General features: G+C 40.2%; 1 protein-coding gene across 10 annotated transcripts in view; it reads right to left on the reverse strand.

Moving 5' to 3' along the window:
- Positions 1 to 1,103: 1,103 nt before the first annotated feature.
- ZMYND8 (zinc finger MYND-type containing 8) overlaps positions 1,104 to 23,728 on the reverse strand; it is an 85,563-nt gene continuing 62,938 nt past the window's right edge. For 8 of the 10 annotated variants that reach the window (XM_053394168.1, XM_053394167.1, XM_053394175.1 and 5 more), the window contains 11 exons: positions 21,452 to 21,586; positions 20,467 to 20,619; positions 19,595 to 20,092; positions 15,800 to 16,165; positions 13,213 to 13,403; positions 9,871 to 9,951; positions 7,788 to 7,866; positions 7,040 to 7,279; positions 6,655 to 6,812; positions 4,228 to 4,317; positions 1,104 to 2,520 (listed from right to left, as the gene is read on the reverse strand). In XM_053394168.1, coding sequence (XP_053250143.1) covers positions 2,419 to 2,520; positions 4,228 to 4,317; positions 6,655 to 6,812; positions 7,040 to 7,279; positions 7,788 to 7,866; positions 9,871 to 9,951; positions 13,213 to 13,403; positions 15,800 to 16,165; positions 19,595 to 20,092; positions 20,467 to 20,619; positions 21,452 to 21,586 — 2,093 coding nt within the window. In that variant the 3' untranslated portion in view covers positions 1,104 to 2,418. Of the gene's footprint in view, positions 2,521 to 4,227; positions 4,318 to 6,654; positions 6,813 to 7,039; positions 7,280 to 7,787; positions 7,867 to 9,870; positions 9,952 to 11,558; positions 11,628 to 13,212; positions 13,404 to 15,799; positions 16,166 to 19,594; positions 20,093 to 20,466; positions 20,620 to 21,451; positions 21,587 to 23,728 lie in introns of those variants that run through there. The other 2 variants (XM_053394171.1, XM_053394176.1) reach the window with 2 other exon arrangements.

Consider the following 23,728-nt stretch of genomic DNA (forward strand, 5'->3'; position numbering starts at 1 on the left):
ACAGAAGGGCTCAGTGTCTTAAGATGGGCTTTATTGTTGACAGGACTGTGGTGGTAGCTGCTGGCATAAATCACAGAATTGTAGAGTTGGAAGGGACAATGAGTGTCATCTAGTCCAACCCCCTGAAATGCAGGAATCATTTGCCCAGCATGGGGCTCAAACCCACAACGCTGAGATTAAGAGTCTGAGCTACTGTGATGTGAGATGTGAAATAGGCTTGACTCTCTGGTGGCAAATGCCATGGTGAAGGTTCACATTAGGAGACCCCAAGATGCTGGAAGTCAGTTTTGATGACTTTGACAACCCTGAAATTGGTTTGTTTTTTCTCCTCTCTCTCTTTTTCAGCATTTGACTTGCCAGCCAAAGCTATGAGAAAGCAAGAGTGAAATACTGACAGTAGATTTTTATTTTGTTAAAAGAAAAGAAACAAGCGAACAAAGAAAAAGAGAAACCAAACTAGTAAAGGTGGTATTAGTAAGCAGCAAAAATTCTTCAGCCTCTCTGCGCCTCATTTGTTTGAGGTTAGGTTGGCTGGGACTCAGTCCTCCTCAGTGGCACCTCAGTTTTGGGACCTAAGATAATTTGATGTACTTAGCCCTATTTAAGCATCAAACAGACAAAACTTATAGCTGTGCGGAAAAGCAAGCAGCTGACAAATTCTAAAATAAATAAAAAGTAAAATACCTCTTACTCTTCTGTGTCTGTTCAATGTCCAAGAAGCACATGAAAACAAGAAAACATCTGCATATTTGCTAATGTTGAATAGGAAGGCTGCAGGGCTCTCAGAACAGTTTCCATTGCTAAGCAGAACAAGTGAAGAGAATAATATAAAATTGTAAGTAAGCATGCCAAGTAGTGATGCAGTTAAGTATCAACTACCAGAGAAATACAGCTGGATCAGAATGGAGTTCTTGTTTTTAAAGGACACATGTAAATGTAACCTGGCTTTCAGAAGGAAAATGGAAACCCAACATGACCCATTTTTTTTCTAAAACAGTTTAATTAAAAAAAGAAGAATTAAAGAAACTTAAAGAGCCCTGAAAAAATTGGGAAATCCCAAAGCATATTGTGCGTCACCTGCTTTAGTAAAAGAAACACAATAATCAAAAAAGATATTTAGTTTAATACAAATTTTATACAAAGAAAATGTGAAAAAATACTTCCATATGCTAAAAGCAATTATGCTTCACAAATAAGGCCAGCTAGGCTATCTTTGACACAATGCAATTCACAAATATTCTGCTCCTGATTTTTTTTTCCTTCTAGCTTTTTTCTTCTTCTTTCTTCTAATGTGTGTACTAGCTGGAGACTGTACAAACTGCATCCTTTATAAACAATGGGAGAAATCAATATGACTAAAATGTACAACAAAATGTACTGGAATGATATAATACAATTAATTTGCTCATATACATACATCACCTTGCTTTGTTCAATGCTTTGTTTACACAACATACAAAATGGTACTACAGTTTAAGTGTAACAGACAGTGTTTTCATGGGTTACTTTCTCTCTCATACTGTACTGTTTCATGCTTACATAAAAACATAAAAATCCCATAATACATGCTCTATTCCAGCATCAATGTCCTTTGCCCTCGTTTCCTGGTAAAGAGTCTTCTCCATCTTGTTCCCTTTGAAAACAATTTCAAAGTCCTTTGGACACTTAAAAAAAGAAGCAGCAGCAATACAACTGAAACATAACCTAGTAGGAAGCATACGCCCCAAAATCCATTTTCATTATCTCTGGAACTATTGATCTGATATTTAGCTTCCGACTTTCCTTTTCTCTTAGCATGAATGAAATTTAACCCCCCCTTTTTGTAAACAATCTCTCTCATTTTAAATATGAAACACAAAATATGTCCTTTAATGTACGAGGAGCCTTAAGATTGGAAATGCTTGATTTAACAAATTTAAAACGGCAAGTTCCAGCTTCAGTTGCACAAACCAATGTGCAGGCGTGTGTTTTTTTCCGTCTCCAAAGGCAAGGCAAGTGGTTCAGTCTTCTCATTCTTGATTTATGTGTGCAACTGCAGTTCCCAGAAAACCATTTCTCTTGGTGGTGTTTGTGGCAAGTCTGATTTAACCTTTCCTTCACCAGCTTCCAACACTCCTTATACGTCGAAGTCAATACAAATATAAAAAGGAGATGGTACTCTAACATCATCCACAAAATGTACATAATTTACAACAGAAGCATAGATTTACCATGAATTTTACCAGTCCTCAAGCTTTTTAAAGCCAGCGCTAATGCTTTACATTAATGTAGTGTAATAAATGCTTTGTACACCTGTACAAAGCTAAAAGTCTGAACCTTTGAGGTTAATCCAATGAACTGCAGGGATTTTTTAAAAAACATTTCTATTACAGAGACGATTATATACTCCAACAGCTGCCTGGAATCCTTTGTTAGCAGTTAGACTCTCCGTACTTGGACAGGCATTGTGGTCTGAACATATTGAACTCCTGTTCTCATTGCCACGGTCCCAGCTGTAGGGCTTACTACTACAGGAATGGTCTGTGGATTAAAACCAAAACACACATGTCAGCAACCACAAGCACAGAAACGTAGGATTGCCTGTCATGAGAAAGCCTCAGCATGATACTACCAGGGAAATAAAGGGCGTAATACATAATAATACACTACTGTACATAATAAGCACTCTGAGCCGTGTGCAAGATATTCAGTACCAAGTCAAAAAAATGAGTTTTCCTATTCCTTGCTATACAGCCTCAGACCTGTGTGTAACTTTCCTCTCAATATAATTGCAAGCAATCCCTTAAACAGTAGAAATCTGATTAAAAGTGTTTACAGTTTCTGTATTACACAAATATTCTGTCTAGTCACTAGAAAACAAACTCTATGTATTGTTTAAACAAAGTGTGTTCACTCAAATCAGATGGTAAATCCTGGTCTTCAAAGTGTTCACAAACCAACAATTTACAGGAGACAATGGGCACAACAGCTAAAAAAACAAACCATGATTGTGTTGTTTTCAAAATGTAGTAACCTGGAGACTTCCATCACATGTACCAGGAACTGAACCAGTGCTTTCTTTACACAAACTGTAGGATGAACCTTGAACCTTGATGTGTTGAGCCCTTTTAAGGCATTAGGATTTATTACTAAACTCATATATGCATTCCACAATAGCATTAGGCCAGCTGTTGCTAATAAAACATGTCTAATACTCACATAGTAAGAGAATTAGTGGATTTGGGCACTGTGCCTTGGAACAGTAGGATCATTACCATTATGACCACAGTAGGTCAGTAAATGTACATGGAACATTTGGTATGGCCAAACAGAACATTTGGTACTGACCATTGTAAATTATAGAATTAAATGTCAAGTAGGGCAAAAAATCACCAAGGCTCTCCCTTCTGCTTTAAGGCAGTATTGTCAAAAATTAAAACAGGATCACCAGGACATCTGATTTTGAGGAAAACATACCGCTCTGGAGGGATCAATCATGGTCAGCAAAGCAAGGTAAAATTCAACCAGCAGAACTTTCTAAGGTAAAATTATTTCAGGCACAAGTAAATCCCAACACCACCCTCCATCTTCTAATTGTGGCGGAAAGATTTTTTGAAACAAGAAGCTCCAAGTTCACTTTGTTATGAAGAACTCTAGCTCAGTCTCTCTGTTGAGCATTTTTGGGCCTGAAGAGCACTGGATGAATAGTTAAATGTGTCTAACTTTTGCTTACCACATGGTGATTGCACAAAGGAAATTAAGAAGCCTGAGGGATTAAATGGATGTGGAACAGTGGCCTAATTCTTACATCACAGCCAACATTTCCTATCTCAGCAGCAAAAGATCATGACGTACAATGGCAATGCGACAATTCCAGAAACACGGAACATATATGCAATATTGTTAGGGCTTGGTTTGTTTGGCATAACCTGGATAGTGCTAAAATAAAACTTGTTCACATTGCACAAAGGCAGAGCTCACCATATCTGCAGTAATGTTTACCCCCCCTCCCCCCCAAAAATGCAGCTGTAACTATGTGTGAATGTTGGCTAGTCTTTGAATCCTTGGTTGGCTCTATGATGAAATTATATGGCATGAGGGAAATGGAGATGTTGTACGGCAAAATAAGGAGTTTTACACTGCAAATATAGACTTGGGACCGGTGAATTCATGTCCTGATAACACAGGAGAAAACCCCGCCCCCCACAATAGATAATGAGCTGTTTCAATGCCAAAAGCAGTACTTACAATTGTGGGTTGAGTAGTTGGTATATAGGTGGTGGTCTGCGGGACCTGGACCAGTTTTATAGGCTGGCTGCTTGTCACACCTGTTGCTATCTGCAGAGACAGCACAGGCAACCTCAGCAAAAGGTTCAGCTTTTACATAAATGCCACCTATTTATTATTATCATAGAAATTTGTCAGATGTTTGGCTTGCGTTAAAATTTGCATCTCAATGAATTCACAGGTTACTTTTTTGTTAATGAAACCAAAATTCAAAATATGAATGTGAGCAATGTATACAGCTTGATGTTTCAAAAAGGTGTAACAATTATGTGAAAGCAATTTGAGATTTTCAAGCAAAATGTTCCATGGTAGAAATTGTAGGCACCCAACATTTTCTTTGCAAATAATGCCAGATCATAGCAAAACACAGCACTGCTACAAGCACAAGAGACTGCTCTTTTAAAAATACCCTAAACATGTGTGTACCTAATTAATCAGTCAAGGTTTTTTGTAAGGCTCATCACCAATTTCCAATGCATTTCAAGCATCCCCCTCAATGAAAAAACTTAAAATCTAGAGAAAAACTTATAAAGTTTTATGAAGTAGGTTCACAGAAAGTGTGAGCTCATGAGTATACCTTGAGTCCTGTTCTCCAATAATAGTTCAAATGAGACATGATGCAATTAAATATTGGTGAAGTAAATAATATATTGTTATTTTACTAAACACACAGGGTTTGGGAATGAAGGAATAAATATGCAATTCCAGCTCTTCATAAAGATATTGTCAGTGCGACAATGGTTATTAACATCTCTGATTAGAAATCATATCCTAATCCACACCATCAGAAGAATGTTAATTGATATATACAAGGATATACAAGGCTTATGTAGCCAATGACAGCTTATGTATTCCACTGCCTGCCATTTCAGTGTTAGGGTACAGAATTATTTGAGGATATGGTAATTTGAGCAACAGTTTCAAACCTGAGTTTTGGGCGCATGGTAGAATTGCCGGGGCATGCTATATGAGTGTATCTACAGGGCATGTACAATCTGCGATTCAAAGGGGCTAGAATAGAGAAAGGTTGGTGGGCATTCATGCACCCAGAGTATGAGACTCAATGAGAGTGGCAGAATATTGCATGAAATTTCATTAGGGCATGGCATGGTGAAGGACAAAACTATATAGCAAAGTGCTGTTGTTTCTCCTAGAATTTCACTGAGAAACGGGCACGATTAACTACTCCTACCTGCAGAGTCACTTCCAGAAAACAGCACTGGCTGGACCCATGGATTTATGTTATGGAGTCCCACAGGGCTCCATCTTATCCCTCATGCTGTTCAATATCTACAGCACCACCTGGAGAGGCTGTGCAGGCACTGGGTCAGTGTTTGGATACAGTGATGGGCTGGACTAGGGCTGATAAATGGAAATTGAATCTAGTTAAGATGGAGGTCCTGTGGGTGGGTGGTCTCTGGTCCAGGAATTAAGGGGTTGGCTTGTTCTGGATGGGGTGGCATCTCCCCCCCCCCTTGATGGAGCAGCTTCGAAGTCTGGGGTACTCCTACAGGCCAAAGTGTCACTGAATATACAGGTGGCTTTGGTGGGGCCTATATCCAGCTCTGGCTGGTTCATCAGCTGTGGCTGTTCCAGGACTGAGATAGTTTGGCCTCAGTAATCCATGCTCTGATAACCATAACATTAATGCAATGTGCTTTACATGAGTCCTTAATAACAGTCTGGAGGCTGCAACTAGTATTGTGAGTAGCCAGAAGAGTGCGTATCACTCCAGGTTCTGAGAGCACTACACGGGTTGCCAGTGAGCTTCAGGGTCCAATTCAAAGCGTTGGTACTAGTATACAAAGCCCTAAAGTACTTGAAGGAGTGTCTTCTGCCATATGTCTAAGCACACAGTTTACAATGGGAGGGGGCCTTCTTGCAGTACCAACACTGTGGATACCAAGGAGGGTGAAAAAGTATGAGAGGGGTTTCCCCTGTGGTAGTACAGCTAGAATGTAAAACACATTTTTATTTGCCCAGGCCTTTGGAAGGAGATAAGATTATTTGGGCACTGTCATTTTAATTACTGATTTTGGAATTGGTCTTATAAAATTTCATGTTGTCAACTGCCCTGGGCCCTCTTAAAGGAAGGAAGATTGGACACAAATAAATGAAATGAAATATGAGAGAGCCTAGATACATTTTGGTCCCTTCCCTGAAGAAATAACTTTGTAAGATTAAAGACAAATCTCCAAAATGTGTTTTAATTCTTATGAACCCTCAAGAATGTTAACAGGAAACCAGAATTCAGTGTTTATACATTCTCACAAATTTTACATGAAGGGGGTTGTGGTTAAGTAAAGAAGTATGTCATAAGCCACCTCAAGCATTGTTTTAACTTTAGAAAGGCGGCATACAAGTAAAATGACTGACTGAAATACTTACTGTAACACTCTCCTTGCTCTTTTCAACAGCTGCCTCTTTTTCTTTTGGAGTACTGGCAGTTTCTGTAGGTGCCGGCTGTGCACTGGAGGTAGGCTGGGATGATTTATTTAATGTTTCTGTGCTAATTTCAGTATCCGTTTCTTGCTGTGTTGCAGTTGCTAAAATGAAAACAAAAGGATTTCTAAATTATGTAACTGGATGATGTTCACTCACAAATAAGTTAAAACAGTTGTGAGGAACCTTTGGCCCTCCAGATGTTGCTGAACTACAACTCTCACCATCCCTGGGTATTGGCCAGGCTTCATGGAACTCATGGGAATTGTAGCGTGGCAACATCTAGAAGGTCAAAGGTTTCCCACACTTGGGTTAAAAAGATATTGTTTACCTGACTGTGTGCAGGACTTCATGTGTTCCGGCCAATGGGCTTGCTGGCAAGGGTAGTCGCAGTAACTGGTATTCCAACAACAGTAGAAAATCGCTTCTTTTTTGCAGTTGGCACACCACTGCTTCTTTTTGGTTTCATCCACAGCTTGCTGCTTTTCCAGTTCCAGCTGCTTCTTCACTTCGGCAATCAAACGATCTCTTTCCTGTTCCAAACTCTGACGCATTTCAGCCATTGTGAGTTCTAGTCAACAGACAGACAGCATATAGTCAACCGTGGGTCCAAATGGTAATTTAGAAATTTAAGTTTTAGCTCTAGATGCATTAGTGACTTTTAGATGAAAAACAACAGCTTCATTCTGTAACTGCAAGTGCAGCATTAGGCAACGTATCTACCACACTACTGATTATTGGTTCCCATGAATGAACTATAAATGAACAATTACTATCCAATTTGCAGTTTAACTTGCTTTCTGGATTTCAAAAAGAGTAAGCATATTTCCATTCTCAAAACAGTACATATTTAAATTGTGGTTCAGGAAATACTATATTGAGCTGGTTCAGACGTCTGAACTGGCCCACTCTAACTGACCGTACATGTGAGGAACAGTCTAGAATGGCATGTTCCATCACATTTTCTACTCTTTCTAGGGAGGACAATTTGTACTATCACAGAGTTGCAGCTGAGATACTGCCATGGCCTTTTAAAAAATAAGTGGCAACATCATTATTTTGAACTGCATTTTTTATACCCAGATTGTGTTTCATTTCTGAAAGTTCCTGCTGATGTAACCACTGAAGCTTTTCTATTTCAATTCTCAAACGACGAATCTGGAATATCAAAGAAATAATTAGGTCACTTGATTTTAAAAAAGTCTTTATCAACCCTATGAGTTTTGGATTTAATTTGCATAAGTTTGCATATGAACAAAATGATTCTGAAGGGAAAAAAGCACCCTCTCTTGGTTTTTAGATGATACATTTCTGTTTTCCAATAATCACCATATCAAAAAAGGCATTCCAACCTGTGTGTAAAAAGGGAGGAAAGATTCCTATGGATTTGTATCTATATACTATTACAAATAACTAACATTTTTTATAACCCATGGCTCAACTAATGAAGGGTATATTTAAATTGACTAAATGAGCCCCAGAAAAAAATATGGACTTTAGAGTTCATGATTCATACTTGCCCTTCTTCTAAATAAAATTTCAAATAAAATAAAGTAAAAAACACACACGCACACACAACAATACATAAATAGATGTGCTTAGTTTGCTGGTTTTAACCAGTTATTGCGTGATTCAAAAAGAGCACTGGAATTTATGCCAAGAGTGATGAGAAACAAGAGCTTAAAACATGGCAAATTTTGTCCTTCTGGTATTTCAAACAGTAAACAGAGAGGAAACTAGGAGACCGATCAAAAAAACAACTTTCACACTCATAATAAGAGATTTTAGCAAAATTCATCAGCAAAATGGATAGCAAATGGAGCAATTTTTCTCTAATAATACTGCTAGGGAATCTGTACACAAAAAAATGAGAGTCCTTAAGAGGAACCTACATATATTAAATATGTATCCAGCAGAATTTAAAAGAAAGGTTCTACATGAAGAACTCAATTTTTTTTTAATGTTTCGTACAGTCTGAGGTATATGGACCAGGATTAATATTGTTAGCACCATAGTGAGTGACAAAAGTGCCCCAACTGATTTAATTTTCATTTTACTGCTATTAAAAGTTTTGCTTGTTTTATGTTGTAAGCTGCTCTGAAAAAGTTTTGTTATAACACAGGCTATAAAGGTAGTTAGTAAATAAATAAACATTCAGAAAAATTGACTTTAAAGAAAAATAACTGTCTTTTTTTTAAAAAAAAAGAGTCAAGGCTGTTTTTTAATGCAATGTCACGATCAGCATGCTTCTGTAAATCATTAGTTGCCTACAGAACTCTGAGTAACATGGGCATCGCACAGTCACTCTCTCCCCTCCCTTGCTATGTGGCATGAAAAAGAGAAGGGTTAGTTAATGTGCCTGAATCACAGGAAAGAAAAAAGATAAGATACTGAAACTCATTTTCCCTCATCCTTTCCTTCCTCCATGAAAACAATATATTCACTAAACAAATTGAGGTGGTGACACTGGCTGTACTCCTATGTACTACTAAACAATGGTTTAGCCCTATGTGTGCAAGCCAGAATAAGCTCCCTGTCAATTGAGTATTTCAAATTGTAAACTGGACCTAAGATATTTTGCTTGTGTAAACAAGTTAGATTTAGAAGGCCTGAAGGACAATCCTGGAATAGCTAGTCTGCCATGCATTTAAGGAAGTACAATGGTACCTCTGGTTAAGAACTTAATTCATTCTGGAGGTCCATTCTTAACCTGAAACTGTTCTTAACCTGAGGTACCACTTTAGCTAATGGGGCCTCCCGCTGCCGCTGCGCCGCCACCACGTGATTTCTGTTCTCATCCTGAAGCAAAGTTCTTAACCTGAGGTACTATTTCTGGGTTAGTGGAGTCTGTAACCTGAAGTGTCTGTAACCTGAGGTACCACTGTAGTACTATTATATTGTCATTGTCCTGCGCAGTAGTAGCAGCTTTTAGCAAGAGCAACCTAGTTAAAATTTTATGTTATAAACTTTAATGAGCTCCTCTCTCTCACAGTATGCAACCAGTAGTTTTCACAATAGTTGGTATTAGATCAGAAAGAGGCCAGAACTCAAATACATATCTGCAGAATATTTAAAAGGCAGATTTCTACTTATTTTTAAAGTGTTTCACATTTTATTTTTTAAAGAAAAAAATGTGACTTGCTGATGGCAAAAGACACTGACCTCAGCTATTGTGCTTCCAGTGGTATTTTTTGAAAGGTCATTGTATATTTCTGTCATTGTTCCTTTTATGGCATCCATCATCTGTTAAAAAAAAAGTTTATTAAGGTATTAAAAATGATCTTGCTTTTTAAATTTCTTTATCCCGGGAACATTCCATAATTTCTTACGTAGGATATTATAAAAACTACTAACACATTTTTCTTTGAGTGGATTTTGTAAATCATATCAATAATATAAAAGAAATCCAGCAACCACTGTATCTTAGGTCGTATTGATACCTCTTGACCTCTGAGATTCATCCACTCCACACACACAATGAATAGAAGTGAACAACTGAGCTTTAGGAAGAACTTTCTGCAATAAATGCTGCTCAATAGTGGAACGAACTACCTTGAAGGGTTGCGGACTCTCCCTGACTGGAGGTTTTTACACAGAGGTTAGATGGCCATCTGTCAGGGATTCTTTAGCAATGATTCCTGCATTGCAAGGGGTTGGGCTAGATGGCCCTTTGGGTTGCTTCACACTATATTTCTATGATTCTATGAACTTGGGTGGGTTTCTGTGTGTGAATAAAAATATCACCTCTCCATTTAGTTCTTTTGATATCGGTTTCTAATCTCACTATGAGTAAAATCTCAGGAATCAAATAACAAGTGATTATACAGAGCCATGATAAATGATTGCATGCAACATGATTGCATACCTGCCGGGGGGGGGGATGTATCTGTGTGTGCCTCAGACTACAATGTGGGGTGCCACGTGCTATGATTAAATCACTTCAGAGTATGTTTAGTTTGGTAGCCAGACAACTGGACTCTCAGACATGTGGCGAGTTCATAGTTCATTATTTACTTGTTCAATCTGAATGCCATAGGTTCTCTCTAGATGGTGTTAAATTACAATATTGCCATGTATCTGTAATGCCATCAGAGCATTCAAATCACCAATCACCATGTCAAAACACAGAATTCCATGTTGGCATTATTATAGCAGTTAGATGTCAAAATGACAATCAGAATCCAACTCTATTTGCTTGCATCCATCAGACACCAAGAAAGCATTCTGGAGCCGTTTACTTTTAATTTTAGTCCTAATTTATGCATTGAGAGTCTGAAATGCAGTACTCTGGGAATCTGTTCACAGTCTACCATGCAAGTTGCTGATGCAGGATCAGATGTCAATATTCATGAGGTAGCAAAATGGATCAAGATACCTACAGGACTGAGATGGGAGAAAGAAACTGCATGAACTTTCTAAACATCATTTGTGACCTTATACATGGCATCAACTCACTGAGCAGTTTAGATAAACAGGGCAGATGCCTGTGTTTCTCTCCACTTCAGGCAAATGGCTACATTGGAACATGATGTGAGGAATTCCTCATTTTTGCTTTTCACGTCTATGTTTTTTTAAAAGTAAGGTTCAATTTAGCTCTCTGCCTAAATTTCTTATTTAAATAAAGTTACATCAATAGAAACTAGAATGGCTTCTTAAAATAAAGACAATGGAGAGGGCAAATGCACTTTGTAAACATTTAAAGCACCACCCTTGGATGGCTCATTTTTCATCATTCTAAAACTTCTCATTATGTTTAAATGAACACATTTTAGAAGAACCACTTCACATAAGAAGCAGGAGTTGTTTTTACTTCATGATTTTGGTACCTGAACAAAAATGGAATTACTTACTTGTCATTAATTGTTCTTCCAGTTGTGCTGCCCCTGTGTGGTCTCACTAGTGGTGTTAAGGTACGCCAGCTGTAACACACGGGGAAACTTTCACAGCAGTATTTTAAACTGGCCAGCTATGCACTTAAGCTTGATGTTCAATGAAGCACCTGTTTACAGCCTTGCCTGCTCAGTTCTCATTCTGGCCACTTCTCCTTTGTCTTCCTTGAAGGAGTCCAGGTAGTACACAAGGCTAGTTTACCCAGGCAAGAAAGTATGGCTGAAAGATGCTGACTTGCCCAAGGCCAACCGATGAACTTTATGACTTACAAGTGATTTGAAATCTACTATTTCTCTCTTGCATACACAGAATGTGTAGCAAGTTTTTCAGGGAGAAGGTATGCAAGACTAGGCTTTACAGCCCTGCCTAAAAATAAAAATGTCAACCCTTCATATACAGTCCTTTATCTACCACATGTGTACCAGAGCCTAAAGCCTTTGGAACTGTTGTGTCACACCTTGCACACACTAATTACAGGACAGTTCATCCTCTATCCCCACTCCACCATCAAAGCCCCCATATCTGTTTGGCAGCCATGTTTGGTAACCATAGCTGAAAGTGCTTGTCCAAAGATGCTGGCTTTCCCGAGCAAGACCCAATTGGTCACTGTGGCATACCACTTGCCCAGATAGGCCAAGCAAAGGCATCATATTCCTCGGCTGCCAGAAACTCATATAGTTCAGCTACTCCCATACAGCTGTATCCAATGGGCTCCTGTACCAATAGCTTCTATAGAGATAGCTTTACATATCTGTAAGACTACTCTGTCCCAAGAAGTGCAGGGCTTAAAGCTATTGCTGTGACATCATTGCTCTGTACACTGAAGTGGAAAATACTCAGCTCAGAATACCATTTTCCCCTGAACAGAATATCAAAAATTCTCTTTTGTAGCCTTTATGCTAGAACACCTACATGGTGCCATCTCAGAGTCTTCCTTCAAATTCCTCCACAAAGGCCACCTTTTCTATTAAGCCTCAGGCTTAATCTTTAGATCCTCATCTCCAATTGGAGCAAAGTTTAAGGACATGAAACTATATTTCCTTGTATTAATTTTTCTCTACTTTTCTCCTACTGCTTAAATATAGATTTAGGCTCTTTGAGGCAAGCACTTGCATTTGTTTTCCCATTATTATTTTAATGCACCATACAGATGGTTGTCTGTGCTAAAAGAAACACGCACGAAGTAGAAAAAAAAGCTTTGTCAAACATTACAGATAAGTCTGATAAGTACTAATAAAATTATGATGTGCATACATATATCCACACATGTTGGGTTAATAAAATTTATCCATAAATGTATGTTAACCATGCATACATTTGGGCTGTTTTTGTCTCTTCCCTCCATCCCTGACCCCAAAACCCAAGCTTCTGTTTTTGGAGAACTATGGCAGGAAAAGTTGCAGTGCTTCTAGCTACACACCAGCAGCCAGTTTAAAATATTGCTGTTAAGGTTCTTCCACGTGTTCAAAGGTTAAACTTATCCACATCACAGGATGAGGAAAAATGTTCAGGCAAGTGGATAACCTGCTTTGTTGCACATCAGCAACTGCATGAACTTCAAAGTAAAACTTGTAAGAATGTAGTGCTTTTTTAAAACAAAAACAAAAAACTTACTTTATTAGTATACTTAGCAATATCTGCAGCCACATCTGCTGAAGCTGTTGCTATTGGCAAGTCTGTATTAACTGAAGATGAAAGTGTACTTGCTGATCCAGAACTGGTTACTATGGAAACAGGTTGAGTGCTTGTAACCAAGGTAATGGTTGACGTTGAAGTACTCTGAGTAATTTCTTTTTGCTGTACAGCTAAGGACACAAAACAAACCCACAAGTGAATCACTGCAGATTTCAGTGTGTTTGAAATGTCAAAAAACAGGCAAACCAATGCTAAATAAATTCTGTTCAATAGCCTTTCACATCTCAGTCTAGAACATTTGTGTTGGTGGATTGGTGTGTGATGCTCCCATAATACTTCTTGCAGTGGTGACATACCTTATTCTGTGACATTATGCTTGCATAACTGTGTAAACCAGGGCAGAAAACAAGGCAAGGATTCTTAGGGCAACTTTTAGTGACTGTCTATGCTGGTTTCACCAGCCACTGGAAAATACTCCTTAAAATGTACCATAGTGGGATAATACCTTGATTATGGCCAAGTAAAATGTCACAAAGTAGTGAGCAAGCTGTTGAGTTATTAGGAACTGTTCCAGTATGATATTAAGCAAAATGGGGCAGGGAGGAAGGGGGGTCTGCAAATTAGGTTGATACCCCAAAATCTACAGATTGCATCTGTCTAAAGATATTAGGAAGATTTAATTAGATTAGTATCTGTTAGGTGCAAATTAAATTTCAGAATTAATGAGATTAAGAACTGATTGGACAATGATAATAATGGCTGTTTCCCCATTTTTGGAAAATAAGAAATCTAGAAATTACTTGGATCTATCCTCTTAAAAGGTTGGCACTCTTCATTTTCATAACCATGTTTCACAGAAAATAAAAAACCTTCTGTCATCACATAAAAAGGGATCAACATGTTTTTAAGGACACTTTATAACCAATCAAAATTATATGATGGAATCTAACATTGCACAATGGGACTTCATTTTCCTCACCTCTTCATTGCAGCCATGCCCTAGTACCCAGTCACACAAACAATTTGCACGGGAGGGTTTGCTAACTCTCCAGAGCAGATTTTAAGTGTGTGTGTGTGTGGGGGGGGGGGTTATAGAGGAAGGGACTCAAGCACAGACAGCATTAGATACAACCTACCGTATTTTTCGCTCGATAACACGCACCTGACCATAACATGCACATAGTTTTTAGAGGAGGAAAACAAGAAAAAAAATTCTGAATGAAACAGTGGATGTATCATTTTTGTGCCTGATGCTGCGGCCACAGACATGTGATTTGACGGTGAGTTTGGGGTAGCCCAATGCAAAGATCCTGAGGATCCATGTGGATCCATGCTTTGTAACCACGTTTTTGCACCATTGCAGCCCTGTTTTTGCATCAGATCATTGCTATGTGATCTGATGGTGAATTTGGGGTGACCCAATGCAAAGATCCTGAGGATCCATGTGGATCCGTGCTTTGTAGCCACGTTTTTGCACCATTGCAGCCCTGTTTTTGCATCAGATCATTGCTATGTGATCTGATGGTGAATTTGGGGTAGCCCAATGCAAAGATCCTGAGGATCCATGTGGATCCGTGATTGGAACCACGTTTTAAGTGGGGAGGGAAGGAAAAACATAGAAGGGACAAGGAGCACCGAGAGGGGTGTGCGGAGAAGCAGCTGGCTAAGAATGCAGGAGAGGGGTTTTACCGGAGGGAGGAAAGGAAGGCAAAAGTTCCCCCCACCCACCCAAGCCAGCCAGCTCTCTCTCTCTCCCCCCCCCCCACCTGCATGTTGCCTGCGAGTCCCTAGACGCACGGAGAGGAATTAGAAGGAAGGACGCTCTGCTTTCCCCTCTGCTTGCCTGGAGGGGAGGGGTTTTCTCTGCTCTTTGTTCCGTTTGGGCAAACACAGTAAGGAAACAGAAGCGGGTGGGCAGTAAGACCCTGAGGCAGAATGCAGGAAAGCAGCAGCTTCCTCTTTTCAAGGCTTCCCTTCTCCAGACGATTTGACATTTGCCTGATTTTTGCCTTCACTTGCGCCTGTCAGCTCCAGGGACCACACATTCGCTCAATAACACGCACAGACATTTCCCCTTACTTTTTAGGAGAAAAAAATCTGTGTGTTATAGAGGGGAAAATACGGTATATTGTGCATCTCCATATTGATACTGATATTGATATTGCAGTTCACATTCCAACTAAAATGCTGCAGATAAACAAATTATTCTAAGTACTGTTGTACCTTGGCTCCCAAATGCCTTGGCTCCCAAACGCCACAAACCCAGAAGTGAGTGTTCTGATTTGCAAACGTTCTTTGGAACCCGAATGTCTGGTTCCACAGCTTCTGATTGGCTGCAGGAGCTTCCTGCAGCCAATCGGAAGCCGCGCCTTGGTTTCCGAGCATTTTGGAAGTTGAATGGACTTCCGAGGTACCACTGTACACTTAAGGACCACACTGGTGGAGCGATTTTGCATTTTCATATCTTTACAGGACAAATTTATGGAAGAATAGTTTGAAGTACTTGAGCACAATGACCACAGCAAAAATACAGCAGTGAAAACAAAATGGGAAAGGTGATACATACCTTTCACGGCCTGTCTTGTCTGATATCTTGTTCCTTGGGAGGACTGAGGTTGCTGCTGCTGACTCTGTTGCTGCTGCTGTTGCCTTTGCACCTTCTGCATATGCCATTTCTGAGAAGAAGTCTGAAATTTGTTTGAAGAATTCCATACAACCCGTTGGACTGCTGGGGCAGTTTCCTTTGGTAGAAGCGGCCTCTGCTTCTTCACTGGGCTCCCGGTGGCTGCAGCTGGAGTACTGGCAGCAGAAGTAGTGCTTGTTGTAGCTGTGACACCAGCTGGAGGAGTCTGGGATGCGGATCGAGTAAGCACCTGAGTTTCAGCTGGAGGCTGACTACTTACTGTTGAAGAAGGTGGGGTTTTAGCTGCAGCTAAGTGGGTAGAAAAAAAACATGATATTTTTTACTGACAATTCAGGTAATACAAAACAAAACTATTGTGAGGAACATAGTACAACAGATATCGATGCACATAATTATTTTTCAGTGGGTGAAAGTTGCATTGTTCATTGCCAGCCGACTTTCAAAAGCAATTGACACATCACAGACCTACAAATGCCATCTTTTTGCCTGTAGAGAAAATGTGATGAAGTAAAAGAAAGTAAACCAAGTTCTGTGGGGTATATGTTTGTCACTCTAGGAGCCTCTAAACTTTCATTTTGACCCTTCCATCATCTACTCTGGAACTATTTTTAGTCCCTCACATCATATAGATGATGCCTCAGAGCTACTATTTATCCTTGTTTTACACTGACATATATTAGGTTTTGAAACGTCTTCATTCAGATTATAAAACCACCCTTAATTATTGCATTCTCAGCAGAAGTTTCAGGAATTTGCTACTATAGGCAGCAAACACACCAAGATTTCAAGACTGTCATGATCACACGTTCCCTGGTGATTGGATACTACTACAGTAGTACCTCGTTTTGCGACCAGGATCTGTTCCGGAGCCCCAGTCGCGGGCTGAAAAGGACGCTGGACAAAGCACCGCGTCTGTGCACGTGCGCGGAGTAGTTTGTGCTTCTGCACATGCGCGAGCAGCGAACCCGGAAGTAACCCATTCCAGTACTTCCAGGTTTGCTGTGGACGTTTGACGGAACGGGTGTGCGACGAGGCGGACGCTAGACAAGGTACCACTGTATAAAGAACACAAGTCATATACATGCTGCCGAAAGCCAGGGAAGATGAAATTTAAGTAAGAATGTATTCATTTGTTTATTTAAACTAATTGTAATATATGCAGTCCAAACCAAAAATTAAATAAAACTCAGAAACAATAGAACAAAACACAGAATTCGCTTACAAATAACACCAGCAACAGTGACACAAATTCAACTCTCCCTCTCTCACATTAAATACCGAAAGGTTTGAAATAATCTCAAAAAACCCCAAAAAACTTCTTGAAGTGTTTCTAACCTTTCTATCTACCATCTGCCTTGTCTGAGCATTGCAGAATACAGATCATGGATTGGGAACCAATGGTCCCTCCAGATGTTGTTGAACTCAAACTCCCATCATCCAAGACCATTGGCCAGACTGGTAGGGGCTTATGGGAGTCCAACATCTGAAGAGTGACAAGATACTAATACTCTGTACATAATGACAAAAGCTAGTGCAATCTATAGTACAGCTGCATGTTTTCAAGCCACTGTAGCAAAGATACATTTTTGGAAGATACAGTTGAACCTCCATTTACATAATCCTCTGGTTACGTAAATTTCGGGATGCGTGCGGCAAACCCAGAAGTATTTTACCGGGTTTCGCTGCGCACACATGCACAGAAGTGGTCCTCAGGTTGCGGAAACCTTGGGATCCGACCGGACCTCTGGAATGGATCCCGTCCGCAAGCGGAGGTACCACTGTATACTAATGCCTTGCTTTTTTCAGCAGGGTGATTCCTTCATCTCTCCTACCTCACCCTTGCCCCCCCCCCCCAGTTGTAGAAGCACACTACAGGGGCACAGGCCACCTGGCTCTGTACAGCACAGTGGGATGACTTCAGGTATATTCAAAGTACACACAGTGCATACAGTGGCACATGGGGGTGGGCTGCTTCCCCACTATGCACACCCATTTCCCATTTGCGGCTGCGTGAACTGCCCCTAGCAGCCCTGCTTCCTGGGCTGCAGTTTAGGACTCAGTTGTGCATCCCTAGCCCTATTCATTCCAGCAGCACTCATCACATGTCTGTGCATGCAAGTGAAACAGTCTACTTTGATTATTTTAAAATATTCAAAACTCTGATAATTCTAACCTTATTCTTCAAAATATTTGTTGAGAAGGAACTTTCTCATAGTAAGAGCTGTTTGACAGTGGAATGGACTCCCTTGGAAGGTGGTGGACTCTCCTTCCTTGGAGGTTTTTAAGCAGAGGTTGGATGGCCATCTGTCATGGATGCTTTAGCTGAGATGGCTGCATTACAGGGGATTGGACTAGATGATCCTTGGGATCCCTTTCAACTCTACACTTCTTTTTGAGACTTTTAGAGAAAAGCACATCAGTATCTTATGTTGAAATCAGACTGATCACAGTCTGCTAAACCTAAACATGCTGTTCGCCTGTGTTAGTATGGTTAGGCTCATTTTAACATGCAGAACAATTCGCTTTGCAGGCCTCTATTTCTGGCATCTTGTGGAATGCATGAGCTATATTCATGGGTTAGAAGCTGATTTGTTAATGGTCCTACAGTGGGGCTTTGTGGTCCTTTGATCCCTTTCTGTTTTTACTGTAAGCACAAGTACCGTATTTTTCGCCCTATAGGACGCACCGGCCCATAGGACGCACCTAGATTTTTTTTTGGGGGGGGGAATAAAAGGGAAAAAATTATTCCCCCCCTCCCCCAGCCCTCAGAACGGGAGCCAGAGTGGCTCCCGCAGCTTGCGGGGCTGGGGGTGGGGGAATCCCAAGCTTCCCCCGCCCCCAGCCCCCAGAACAGGTCGGAGAGCGATGGCGATGGTGCGCGCACGTTCGCCATCGCTCTCGGAGCTTGCGAGGCTGTGGGCGGGGGAAGCCAGAGCTTCCCCCGACCCCAGCCCCCAGAACGGGTCGGAGAGCGCTGGCAAAGGTGAGCGCACCTTCGCCATCGCTCCCAGAGCTTGCGAGGCTGCGGGCGGGGGAAGCCGGAGCTTCCCCAGACCCCAGAACAGGTTGGAGAGCGATGGCGAAGGTGCGCGCACGTTCGCCATCGCTCTCGGAGCTTGCGAGGCTGCAAGTGGTGGAAGCCGGAGCTTCCCCCGACCCCAGCCCCCAGAACGGGTCCCAGAGCAATGGCGAAGCTGCACACAGCTTTGGCATCGCTCTGGGAGCTTGCCGGGCTGGGGGGATAGCTTCCTGAAGCCTGGAGAGCAAGAGGGGTCGGTGCGCACCGACCCCTCTCGCTCTCCAGGCTTCAGCGAAAGCCTGCATTCGCCCCATAGGATGCACACACATTTCCCCTTCATTTTTGGAGGGGGAAAAGTGCGTCCTATAGGGCGAAAAATATGGTATTTCCTCAATGCTCAAACAGTGAGAAAATACAAAGACAGCATTTGAACCTTGTTCAATAAAGGTTTCAAAATCGATATCTATATGTGCATGTTTGACAACATTGAGCAAATATTATTTGAGAAGTAATCCTCAAAATAGCTGCAGTTAGATTTTTAAGGAAAATAAAATTATTTCCACCCCATTCTAGAAGCACACGTTCACACACACACACCACATAAGGTATCAGGATTTCTGGGACTGAACACCACGGACAGCAAAGTGCTTAATCTTAGATTGCCAATATGCATAACAGGAAAAAGTATATTTTCTTACCTTCTTGCTTAGGAGGAGATTCCTTGGGTTCTTTTTTATTTTTGCGTCCCTCACGCCCACACTGATCTTCACCTAGGTCAATAACAAGTTCACTTTCTGAGTCAGAGTCCAGACCAAGATGTACTGTTGGCGAGTCAGTCTCATCTTTACCTTTCAACTTCTCTTTTGTAGGATGTGACAAACTTTTCCCCTTTTCAGAAACTTCTTTATCAGAGTCTACATTTGCCTTTTCTTTGACAGGGGTATCTGTTTTCTCCACTTCTGAGACTGTACTTTTAATTTCTTCTTTTTCTTCAGTTGGCGTTGGTGGTTTTGGTTTTTTTTTCATGGCCAAAGATTCTTTGTCACTTCTTGCACCTTCTTTTTCTTCTTCTTCCTGATCGTTCTTGGATTTCTGTTCATCATCACTGATATATTCACTATCACTAGAATCTGACTTTTCAGAGTCCTCTGAGTCGCTATGTTCTACTGCAACATCTTCAGATATTTCATTGATCCCTAAGAATAAAAGAAGACTATTTATTTATTCATATATTTCTACCACACATCTTTACAATTATTGAGGCTTATAAAACTTAAGAATTAAGCCATAGATATAAAATAATGAACACACATACATTGTAACAGACTAATTATATACGATACTTATAATAATTCTGTGAAGTAGGTTGTTCAGGTATTAGTTTTGCAAGCAAGGTTCATTTGCCTCCCCAAATAAAGAAGATTTGAACCCTGGTTTGCTAAGATGCAAGCCAAACTCTCTGCACAATGGACAACACACCATATTTAAGATTTCCCCCCATTTATGTTAAAATGAACAATGTTTCAACTCTAATGCCTTCAATGAAAATTTGATATTACCATGTGCATACCTAACTGTGCTTTACAGCTCTCTATTGTCTTGTCAAGATTAAGCTGGAACCTGCTGCGAATTTGCCGCTTTGGGGAAATCAGTGGCGCAGGTGTGGATTGCTGCTGGACTGATTCACTCAACTCTTTCAGATCCATCTCAGCTTTACTACGATCTAGAATATTAAATAAAAGTGTTTTCATTACGTAACACAGCTTAAACAGAAATTGTTTATGTCAAGGAAAAAACCTAATTCAATCAGTCCACATTCAGTATTAATACTTGGTAATATTTATAACATATATTACAACATTTCAAAATAAATGCTGAACGACTATTTGGAAGCATGTCTGCAATCCCAAAAACAATTAGGCTGCTTAAATTTCACAGAAGTTGATCAGATTTCAATTTCAGATTTAATTTTCACTGAAGTTGATGTGAAGGTTTGCAGTCAAGGAGTACAATTGAGTATAAACTCCTTCTATAATCAAAGCTGTACTGAGTGAGAATTAAGAGTCCAGCTCTGATCCTTGATTATGCTGATGTGAAAACCTTATACTGTCGCATACTTAGCATAATGCTTTGTCAAGCCCTAGTCAGGGCTCTCACAAAACCTATCCATCAAAGTTATACAAATTGCCCAAATATGCCAGGGGGCTTTTCTGAAGTGAGGCTGATTGGGAAAACCACTGGTATCCAAGGACCAGAGGATTTTGTCAGAAATATTTAGTTTTATACAAGAATAAGGAACTATGGTTTTTGGTAGTAGAGCAGGTAAGCAAATATCATTTAGTTCTCAGAATCCTGTATCTGCTTAACTATGTATTTTCCCAGATATTTTTAAAGCATTTAAAATATCCTTCAATTGAATGAAATTGCTTCAATTGGGAAACAGAAAGTGTGCCTGTCCACATTTATGATTCTGCACTCATAGAATCACCTTGAAACTTCTCATATAGCAAATAGCATTGATAAAATGAAAGTTGGTACTGACAATTTTAACTCACCAAGATTAAGATTCAGAATGCTTCCTGGAGTGGATGTTCTTTCCTGTTTAGCAGGCGTTGAGACTTGAGGAGAGAAAGGTTTGGGGCTGCCAGATAAGCTCCCTGCTTGGCCTGTCCTTGTTGGTGCTGGAGAAGCTAACAAAAGTAGACAATTGACATAACTGCCATTTCAAAATATGACTGAAACCCCTTATTCAAGTATGACCAAGGTCTTGGGTCCACTCTGTGGGATTTGTAGCATTTTTGCTTTGAACAGGAACCCACCCCCCACCCCGGTTGTGGTTTGCACTTACTGGATTTTGCATTGCAGATTAGGTGTGCAAAGAGCACAAAAAACCAGTATTTTACATTAAAAATACATTTTATGAGAAAATACACTGAAAATGTTTATTTTATACAAAATGTGTACTAATTAAATGCAGACTTTGCATGTTCTTTCAGAAAAGTCAGTAGGACAGGACAGGAGTGCCAGTGAAAATGAAATGAAACAGGAAAGCAGGAGGCTGCTTGATTCATCCCTAATCCTTCCACAGCATAAGCATTGGAAAATATGAGGGCCCTTATTAAGTAGCTGCACTGGAATAAAAAGAGTGCAAGAATTGTGAATTTATTTAAACAATTTCAACTGAGAGTAAAATTCTCTTTTATTATGTCAAGTAAGAAGATTAATTATACCAATGATGTGTTGATTAACATAGATAACTAATTAGTTAGGAATGCTTTCAGATACCATCAACTTACCAGCTTTCACTTTGGAAAGGAAATACCCAGTTTTAGGACTACTTCCCCATTTATCTCTGCCCACCTTAGATTCTGGTAAATTTCACCTGCATGTGGATTTCCTATACCATATTATTCTCAAGACACTGTTCCAACTTGCTAAATCAAAATGAACTATTTTGAAACATGACTGAGCTTCTCTACAGGCTTTACAGCTTGCTTGCTTGCTTGCTTACTTACTTATTAAGATAGTTTAAATTGAATGTCTTGCAAACAAGTATTTATCAAATTCTAACATGCTCCTTTGCCAGCAAGTTAAGCCAAAGAACCCTAGATTAATATTTGCAAAGCAGAGAAATCTTTCATTATACTATTTAGCCTTCAAATTTAAGATGCTTCATGTCATCACTTCTTCTAATAGCAAACTCAGGTGGAGAATAGCAACAAGACTGTAGCCAAAACAGGGTCACAGAGAAACAAGGAGATATCAGCATGCTTGGAAGAATGCCATGGTCTGAAGAAGTATTTTTTTTTAAAAAAAGCAAACTAAAGTGGCAACAAAATGAATAGTCCAATGAGGACTGAGCATGCTTAGTACTTATAGAATAAAGAATGACATCTGAAAAAGAAAAATGGAACAATGGGCTGGGAGAGAAGGGAGAAATGCCTTGTTTGGAGAGAATGGCTGGCTGGAACCCGAGCAGGAGCTTCTTTTATGTGGAAGGACAAAATTGTGCAGTGTGTTGCAGGTCCAAGTTTGTATTCTTTCAGGTCACAGTCCTGAATACACATCAATAGAAATATCTGCACCAGTTTTCTTGCCTTTATATGAAATAGTGAGGATGAGTTAGTGGGAACTGAATGTCCATGGAACTTGAAAATTGGAGGCAAACCCAAATTTCCTTCATAAACCTCACAAACACAGAGCAAGAGACTATTTTAAAGCATTAAGACTGCAATCCAAACCTGCTGCTGCAGCTCTCTGGAAGTCCCAACGTATCTGCAACCCACCCACTTACAATGGTGGCAGAAGGTGGGGAGGGCAACAGATCAGGTCCAACCCCTGTTGGTGGCAAGAATAGCACATGTGTCCCTCTATCAGGAGACTGGTTGAGCCAGCAGAAGCAAGTAGAGGGGTGCCTCCTCATCCTAGAGTTACGGAGGTTTGGACTGCTGCCTAAAATATGCCTTTCCAGAACCCGGATTTCATTACCAGAACAAATAATGGCACATTCAGGCTCAAAATTCCATTTTGTCCAGTGCATCATAGTATACCTAATATATGAATCAAATTAAAAGCCAGGCGTGCCCTTATGTTTGAAAATGCATGCCACCGATACACTGCACAATACCAAGTCCAAGATAATTTGCTCCCCAGGTAAAGATCTCAAGTTCAGAGTGTTTCTGTAATAGAGTAATGAGTGGAAAGATGAGTGATAGGAATCCGAGTTACAAGTGAAGGAGTTCTGAGAAAGGACAGTTAAGAGAATATGGTGAGCAGGTTAAGATCAGAGAGGAAAGGCATAGGTGAAAGGCTGGCAGTTAGGGTAGATGTTG

Source organism: Podarcis raffonei, chromosome 6 (genome assembly GCF_027172205.1).
Source record: "Podarcis raffonei isolate rPodRaf1 chromosome 6, rPodRaf1.pri, whole genome shotgun sequence".
NCBI lineage: Eukaryota > Metazoa > Chordata > Lepidosauria > Squamata > Lacertidae > Podarcis > Podarcis raffonei.